This window comes from Alligator sinensis, unplaced genomic scaffold (assembly GCF_000455745.1).
Source record: "Alligator sinensis unplaced genomic scaffold, ASM45574v1 scaffold578_1, whole genome shotgun sequence".
NCBI lineage: Eukaryota > Metazoa > Chordata > Crocodylia > Alligatoridae > Alligator > Alligator sinensis.
Genome location: NW_005842887.1, coordinates 137,402 through 146,343, shown reverse-complemented (window position 1 = coordinate 146,343; position 8,942 = coordinate 137,402). Strand labels below are relative to the sequence as shown.

Sequence of the window (8,942 nt, the reverse complement as noted above, 5' to 3'; positions counted from 1 at the left end):
GTGGCGGGGGGCGGAGGGCGGGCTCTCCCCCACCCTTTACGGCCGCCACGAGTGGAGGTGAGCGGCGGCGCCGGCCCTGCCTGCTCCCCGCCCCGCTCGGGCCAGAACGAGCACCTTCCGCCTCGCTTTCCTTCTCCCGTAGGCTACAGGGGGCTCTGAGCCGGGGAGACTGGTACAAAACCAAGGAGATCTTGCTGAAAGGCGTGGACTGGATCCTGAATGAGATCAAGACTTCTGGCCTCCGGGGCCGCGGCGGGGCTGGATTCCCCACCGGCCTCAAATGGAGTTTCATGAACAAGCCCTCTGATGGCAGGTGGGTGAGGCTGGGCGGCACAGGGCAGGGGGAGCCCTCCTGCCCTTTGCCAGGGTGGTGCCTGGGCCTTCTGTGACAGGGGGAGGGCAGGAGGGGGCAGGATGGTCCCTGGGTTGTGGAAACCTCCTTTGTTTACAATCCCTCCTTTCCCTGTGGGAAATGGGAGGCATGTCTGGGTATGTTCCCTACCAGTCCTTGAACTAACAAGCATTTCCTAGCACTTGCTGCCTTACTCCCATCTTCCTGTCCAAGGGGGCTGTCCTGTTGTACAGCTTGTGAGCCAGTGTGGCACCAGTCCCCAAAAGGAAGTGTCTGGACTCCCACAGCAGGAGCGGCTCTGGGCTTTTACTGCTGGGAGTAGTAGCTAGTGGTTGGCATGCAACTAGCTCAGCTGTTTGTGGAGATTTGCTGCTTCCTAGAGGGGCTCCTAGATCCCAGCGCAGGTGCCTGCTGTTGGCTGGTGCTATGTGGCCTGTGTGTGTTCCAGACCCAAATATCTGGTGGTGAATGCAGATGAGGGTGAACCAGGCACTTGTAAGGATCGTGAGATTATGCGCCATGACCCACACAAGCTGGTGGAGGGCTGTCTAGTAGCAGGTCGTGCCATGGGGGCCCGTGCTGCCTACATCTACATCCGTGGGGAATTCTACAATGAGGCCTCCAACCTTCAGGTGAGGAGGATGTGCATGCTCCATTGCTAGTTGGCATGTGGGCATGTCATTGGTGAGTATCTGTTGGAGGGCCAGAAATCAGCTGTACTGACTTATCTCCCCTTGCAGGTGGCAATCCGTGAGGCCTATGAGGCAGGGCTTCTAGGTGAAGATGCATGTGGCTCAGGGTATGCCTTTGATGTGTTTGTGGTGAGAGGTGCTGGGGCCTACATTTGTGGGGAGGAGACTGCTCTGATTGAATCCATTGAGGGCAAGCAGGGAAAGCCACGCCTCAAGCCACCCTTCCCAGCTGACGTAGGTATGACCCTTCCCAGACACACACTCCATTTCTCTAGAGCTGGGCTTCAGTCTTCCTTTCTAGAAAGGTATTGGTACAGTTCTTTCTGTCTGCTCCTTCCTCAGGGAGCTATTCTCAAGTTGACTTCCTTTGGGTGATGTGGGTATTACCATCCCTGTATGCTTCCCATCCCCAGGGAGTCATCCCTCAAACTGTGATACCCAGTAGACATGGGTATTACCCTACCTCCACAAGAGCTGTACTTCAGACCATCCCCCCTGGCACATATAGGCATGACCTGCTTTCCGTATCCCTGGAAGCACAGTTCTAGTCGGAGAGAAATCTAATGTCTATGGCAAGTGTGGTAGAACCCCTATGCCCATCCTTTGTTTTACCTTCATCTCTCTCTCCTCTACCCGTTTCCCAGGTGTGTTTGGCTGTCCCACCACTGTAGCCAATGTGGAAACTGTGGCCGTGGCTCCCACCATCTGCCGGCGTGGTGGGGCCTGGTTTGCTGGTTTTGGGCGTGAGCGTAACTCTGGCACTAAGCTTTTCAACATCTCGGGGCATGTGAACAACCCATGCACAGTGGAGGAAGAGATGTCAGTGCCACTTAAGGAGCTCATTGAGAAACATGCAGGTGGGATGTCTGGGCCTTGAGGCCATACTCATATGCCCTTACCCCATGCTGCAGGGCCTCTGGGCTGGCTTGCAAGCCTGCCTCCAGGTACTATGGTTCTAGCAGACCTGGCCTGGGGAACGCATGCTGTGCTCAGTTCTGTGCTATGCCTGACTTGACTCCTTTCTCTCTGCTCAGGAGGTGTGCGTGGTGGCTGGGACAACTTGCTAGCAGTGATCCCAGGGGGATCCTCCACCCCACTCATCCCCAAGTCAGTGTGTGAGACAGTGCTGATGGACTTTGATGCACTTGTGCAGGCACAGTCTGGGCTTGGTACAGCTGCTGTCATTGTCATGGACAAATCGGTATGGCTCCCTTCTCCCTTGCTATAGCAGGTGGTACAAGGCCATGCAGTACAGCATTTACTGTCTCCTTCTCTTCCAGACGGACATTGTCAGAGCCATTGCCCGCCTCATTGAATTCTACAAGCATGAGAGCTGTGGGCAGTGCACTCCCTGTAGGGAGGGTGAGTGAGAGCTGGGTGTGCTTGAGCTGATTGGTGTGAGCTATAATAGGTGCTATGGGGTAGTGACTACTGTGCTCTCCCTGCAGGTGTGGATTGGATGAACAAGGTGATGTGGCGGTTTGTGCAGGGCAAGGCCCAGACAGCAGAGATTGATGCCCTGTGGGAGATCAGTAAGCAGATTGAGGGTCACACCATCTGTGCCCTGGGCGATGGAGCAGCTTGGCCTGTGCAGGTAAGTGGGTAAGGCTGAGCATGAGGGTGGGGCAAGGTTGATAGGACAAGTGAGGAGGGGATTGGAACTAGTTTGTGAGGGATCAGATGCATGTGCTGGCTTGGAGAAGGATGCAACTCTGGTAATAGAGTTCAGAGTATGTATCCTAGCCAAGCTGACTCCACCTTCTTCACTTCCTGTAGGGTCTCATCCGGCACTTCCGCCCAGAGCTGGAGGAACGAATGCGGCGGTATGAGGAGTCGGCTCAACAGGCACTGGCATGAGGGCTAGTCAGTCTGGAGAGGTGGCACTCCCCTCTGCATGTGATCAGGCACACCTTTTTCTGTGGTAGGAGGGCAAGGACTAAGTGCTTCATCTTGTGGTTGCTGGCGGGGGGGGCACCTCTGCTAGTAGGTTGGCAGGTGGGAAGGGGACTGCTTCCTGATTTTTGGTGAGGTTTTTTCTATGTGTTTGGGGGTGAGAGGGGCTGCTGCCTTTCTGCCCTTCTTGCTGGATGAACTCCCCAATAAACACAGTTGTGCTCATGGGCTAGTGATTTCTCTCCCTGATGGGTAATGAGTCAGAGATGTCACAGGCAGCAGCTGGGACAGAGCCAGGAGCTGCTGTCCCTCAGCACTGTTGGCTTATTAATACTCAGATGAAGGTCAAGGACCCTCTATTCAGCTCAGTACTGCTCAGAAGGTGAAAAGAGACCCTGTTTCCCTTCATGCCCGCTTTAGCAGTGAGACTGGTTGGTTGGGCTTCGTGGGGTAGAGCATTTGGGTCTTAATCCACAGTATTTGCCCCAAGGCACAAAACTCCATGCTCCAGCTTTGCTGGTACTTCTGCCTCTCACTGGCCCATCTCTTGGTATCTCGTTTCGCCCTTTCCAGTACTCTCGATACCAGCCTGCCCACCTGATAGCATTTTGCTTCAGGGAGAGTGGGCTGTCCTCCAGCCTTTCCCCTGGTACCAACCCTTCAGCTGTAACCTTTGTTCCTCCATTAAGGATGCTGACCTCTCCCTCAGTGGTGAGCACCTGCCCATCTGGGGTTCGTGATCTCTGTAATCCAGAGTCCTCCTTCCCGTTTCATGGGAGGGAAGGAAGTAGGAACTACATTCTCTGTATTAATTCTGTTTTGGTTATTTTCATCCAGAGTCAGGCTGCTGTCCCAAACTTTACCTGCTACAGAGTCTGTTGGGCACTATATAGCCTGGGTACCTGATCCAGCTCCTAGAATCCTTGTACAGCAAAAGCTCTGTTATCCAGCATCCATGGGGAATGGGGCATGCCGGATAACCAAATAAGTTGGTTACCTGAGAGGCATCTTTGCCTTCCTCCTGCCTCGTCCAGTGTGCCAGGGGACAGGCACTGTGCTGCCCTTCCCCTGTACATCCTAGAGAATAATCCCTTCCACTCATATTGAATTACATGTAAACTTTATTAATTTATCAATAAATTTGCCATGGCCCAAAGTGGGACTTCCAGGTTTGCTTTTGCCAGGTCGACCAGCAAGCTGGTTAATGAAGTGCTGGATAACACGGCTTTTACTGTATATGTAATCCTGGGACTTTTTTGGGCGGGGGGGGCACAGATCAAGGCCCCCACGGTGCGGGAGGGAGTGGGACAAGGGTTGGGGCAGCGGACAGAACTGCAGCTCATCCAGGGGGCCTGGGGAGGCTCCTACCGGTGTGTGCACCCCAGGATGGCACTGGGAACGTGTGCCCCTGGACCTCTGTGGGGTGGGGGACTCCACCAGGCACTTCCCAGCACATACTTGGTGGGGTTTTGGTCAGGGCTGCACTTGGGGCGGTGATGGTGCTGGGAGGGGGGCCAGCACGTTTGCCCTCCCCCCATGCCCTCCTGGGGTGCGTGCAGCAGCAGGAGCTGGCTCCCCCCCTCCCCACACCCCCTGCCCCACTCCCTCTACCATAACAGATTTACTAGTTGCACACTGCTGTATCAGAAATCGGATCTGTATCAGCCAATATGCCTGCTTAAAAATTGGCTATTGGGATCAGTCCCCAAAGTCTCTTATTGGTGCACCCCTATCCTAGGCCTAGTGTTTTTCAACATGTTTAACGAGTTGGATGCTGGTATAGAAAACTTGAGCAAGTTTGCAAAGGACATGAAACTGGAAAGGTTGTGAATACACCAGAAGATGCAAGTGCAATTCAGAAGAATCTCAATAGGGGAATTGGCTGGAGCCAACAGGATGAAGTTCAATGCAGACAAATGCTAGGTGCTACACCTCAGGAGGAATAATCGGAAACACAAATATGAAATGAGGGACACCTGCCTGGATGGCAGCACTATGAAAGACTCGGTAGTCTTGGTAGACCACAGGCTGAACGTGATTCTACAGTATGAAACAGCTGCACAAAAAGTATGCAAGGTTTGGGATGCATCAGTAAAAGCATTAGGTGCATTAGACATGGAAGATGATAGTGCCTCCCTATTCAGCATTGAGGCCTCATCTGGAGTATCGTGCAGTTCTGGGCTCCACATTTTAAAAAAGATGTGGAGTTTTTAGAGAAGGTCCAGAGGTGGGCAACAATGATGATCAAGGGCTTGGAAGGCAAGTCAAGGCTGAGGGCGCTAGGCACATTCAGCTTGCAGAAAAGGTGTTTAAGAGAGAACATGATAACAGTCATCAGATACTTAAAGCGGTGGGGGGCACATTTTCTCTCTCGTTGCAGAGAACAGGACAGGGACCAATGGTTTGAAGTTGCAGCAAAGTTTAGATTGATCTAGGCATAGCTATTCTACTGTATATCTATTTTCCATACTTCTGGGGATTCCTGGTTGCCCCCTCCCTGTCTACCACATGTATTGGTGTTTTTAAGCCTCCTTCAGAGGCACTGAGTGTTGGCTACAGCCAAGGCTGGGAACTTTAAGTGGGGAACTGAAGTCAGAGGTTCCTTGTTAGAGTCATGCCTCTCTGGTCAAGGTCAGACTGATATGAACTGTGGGGTTTTTTTGCCTTCCTCTGTAGCAGAGGGCATAGCCCATATACTGACATCATTTCATAGAAGCAGGACACTAGATGCCATGGTTCCCCTGCTCTACCTGTGGTAGGTTTAGTGTGTTAGATCTGTGTTGTGTCAGGGTTGATGGTAGTCTTATGGATTGTACAAAATGGTTTAGATAGGGATGATCCTGCCTCAGGCAGGGGGTTGGATTAGATAACGTCTGGAGGTCCCTTCCAGCCCTACTTGTCTATGATTCTTTGACAGAGAAGAATGAAGATTCGTCCCATGTGCCCAGACTGGATTCCAATCTGGAGTAGGGGGATCAAGTCCCTTCCCCGTGGCTTGTTTGAGTTGGGAGTCCTGGAGTGTTGCTCAGCCTTTGGAACATGTCCTTCCTGGTTGGGACTGGCTGTTGTAGGTCCCTATTCATGGAATCATGGAAAAGTAGAGCTGGAGAGAACTTAAGGAGTTTGTCTAGTCTAACCTAACCCCCCCCCCGGGGCCGGTATATCCCTACCCAAGCCATCCCATACAAATGCTTGTCAAACCTATTCCTAAAATTCTATAAACAACCCTGCTGCACAATTATAAGACGCAGAGCCCTCTCCTTCCCTGACCTGCCACAAGAAGTCAGGTTGTGGTAGATGTGGCAAATGCAGCAGGATGTGCAGCTGCTGTTGGGTAATGGTAGGGTTGGGCTTTTCCAAGGCAGTGCTGGGCTCTGCTGCGGACCCTTAGGGAGTCCTGTCCAGTTTAGCATGGTGCTGGCCTGACCAGGACAAGTCATCATGAGGAAGAACAAATGGTTTTGCTCGCCAAGGGGCATTGGCACAAAACTCAAGTTGTGTTCCTAAGTTTGGATTTCACCATTACACAAATGTTCCAGGATTATCATTTAATGAAGTAAATTGCATATTCTCAAGACATCAGCCAGAAGGCTGCCCAATTCCAAGCAGTATTGCAGCTCCCCAAGCCTCTGACAGCAGCACCCCATCTGTCCTCCCCCCTAAGAAACGAGTTGTGGGCACCCCTAGTTCTTACACCTTTGCCTTAGAGGCAAGTTCTACCACAGAGGGATGATCCCCATTGCATGCAGTGTGGTAACTTAGCAACAGGGCACTGGGCTTACAGGAAGGTAGGGTATTTCCCCAGGATCAGCATGGCTTTAGTCCCTACAAACAACCCTCCAAAGTATCTTCTTGCCAACCCCATCCTCACCAAAGGATGTTCTAGTCTGGTATTAAAAAAATCCCAAACTCTTCCTGCATTTTCTGAGGTCTTTTTGTAGGCCCTATACCAAATACAGCGATTACCAGCAAAACAGACTGCCCTAACCTGTTGTGGGTATTTGTGTTTTGGGAAAAGGCTATTGCCCTCTGGCTTTGATTCACGTTCCCAGGGTAGCTGAAAAAGTGCTGCAGGGATCACCTTACTTGGCCTCCCTGGCTCTCTGCCCCCTCAAGGTGGAGGATGATGCCTGAACTCTTTTATTCACTCTCTACATGAGCACAGCGCTCCTGGTATTGCAACCCTGAAAGGACTGGTGGAACACATGCTCAGTGGATGGCTGGCACGTGTGTCCTTCTGCGGTAATCATCAGGCACTAGCAGCTCCAGTGTCAAATCAGTGATGATGGCTGTCAACCCCCACACCTTGTAGCAGCCACTGAGGAAGACTGGCAGTGTATAGCTATAGTGTCCTTTGCTGCGGAAGTGGGTATAGCCCTGGTTCTGCACTTCCAGCAAGTGAGACAGTGGGAGAGTGAAGACCTCTTCAACCTAGGGACAAAAACATCACAAGGAATATGGACTGGCACTGCATTACCCTAGCCTACCATGCAGGGGAAACACTGACCCTCACAAAGTGACCTCAGCTGGGCACGATTCCACAAATGGGACTAGGGTGGGGGGGGTGGACCAGACAGCAGAGCCCCTTTATGCCTCTGTGGCCTATGCATACTGTAACTACCTCAGCTAATGCCTGGAGGTCAAGGAGCTATGAGAACAAAGCATGGGCAAGGCTCTGTGTGTAAGCACTTGTGCCCACCTGCTCGGATCTGTTGCCTTTCGTTTCTAAAGACACTTGCTGTTGCGCCAAGGCAGAACCCTAGCATAGTGCAGCTCACTATGGTAGAAATTTATAGGGAGGCATTTGCAGACCTCCAAGCTGAACTGTCTGCAAGAAAACAGTGTTCCTTTGGGAGACTGCTCATCGTGGCTGTGGTTCTGGGGGGTTCTCACCTGCAGAGTCCGATGGGACCATGTTGAGCTTTAGCAGCCATCTGGGCAAATGGAAGGTCACTGCCAACACCATAAGGAGGGAACACAGTTTGGCTTGAATGGGAGTGGGTCAACTGTCTGGGGGATCCCGAAACATGGCTGGGCCCATTGTAATAGTTCACCTTGGATCCAGCATATACCAGCTCTTGGAAGCCCCCCTCATAGGCAGAGTAACCCAAGGGACCCCCTCCCACTGCAGTGCTAGGGAAGGAACACTGAGCAAGAGCATGAGGTAATTCCACCTCTGTGAAGCCTCAGTGGAAGCCTCAGAAAAGGGTTCACACCATGCTTCACCTCTCCAAAAGCAGGCTGAGAGCTGACTCAGTTCTGTCCTGCACAGAACTGCCCATGGAGGATACTCCCAATGGCAGAGGGCACCTTAATGCAAATGCATGAGATCCAGTAACTGGGCACTGAGGTCAGAATCAGATTGGAACAGGGTGCGATCAATACAGGGCAAGAAGAGTAAGTCCCAGAGAAATGGGTGCTCTTTCTTGAGTCTAGGCTCTAGCTTAGCCAGGACACTGCACAACCCCACATAAGTCTGTGCACATCATCGAATGGTGTTCTCTGGCTTGCTCACCTCCAGCTGCCTTATAGGATATCCACACACAGCTGGAGGCCAGGTCTGAGCTCACCTTGTGTTTAAGTGGTACCTCCAGGGATAAGAACCCAAAGGCAGAATGGGCTCTGTTGTCTCCCCACCCTATGGAGGATTAAACAGGCAAGGAGCAGAGACAAAAAAGGGTAACTGGGTAGTAGCATAGCCCACACAGCTCACCTCCTGGGGGTTGGGGTTCAGAGAGAGAGACTCCAAGGGACCCAAGTCTGCCAGAACAGGAATGACCACTAACCCCCACTGAAAGAGAGAGAGAAAAAAAGATTTCATAGAGTTCATAGACATTCAGGCTGGAAGGGACCCCAGAGGATCATAGAGTCTAGCCCCAAGATGTGAGCCAAGTCTAGGCATCCCCATGAACAACCATCCCCTCACCTTGCCACTCCCTCCTCTCTGCCCCAGGGAGGCTCCTCTCTCCCTCTACAGTGCTTCTCCATGGGACCCCACTTTCCTG

The 8,942-nt window shown here is 52.2% G+C and overlaps 2 protein-coding genes across 2 annotated transcripts in view; one reads left to right on the top strand and one right to left on the bottom strand.

Moving 5' to 3' along the window:
- Nucleotides 1–10: 10 nt before the first annotated feature.
- Nucleotides 11–3,165, top strand: NDUFV1 (NADH:ubiquinone oxidoreductase core subunit V1; the record flags this gene model as incomplete). Its single annotated transcript, XM_014525814.2, has 9 exons — nt 11–57; nt 143–313; nt 801–984; nt 1,093–1,282; nt 1,689–1,901; nt 2,079–2,245; nt 2,325–2,406; nt 2,493–2,638; nt 2,821–3,165. Coding segments are annotated over 9 exons (1,281 nt in total), but the record flags the coding sequence as incomplete, so codon positions are not given.
- Nucleotides 3,166–5,696: 2,531 nt separating this feature from the next.
- The window catches only part of NUDT8 (nudix hydrolase 8), a 3,655-nt gene continuing 409 nt past the window's right edge, over nt 5,697–8,942 (bottom strand). The window contains exons 2-3 of the mRNA XM_025192091.1: nt 8,651–8,728; nt 5,697–7,368 (exon numbers count right to left, since the gene is read on the bottom strand). Of these exons, the coding sequence (XP_025047876.1) occupies nt 7,147–7,368; nt 8,651–8,728 (300 nt within the window). The 3' untranslated portion in view covers nt 5,697–7,146. The remainder of the gene's footprint in view (nt 7,369–8,650; nt 8,729–8,942) is intronic.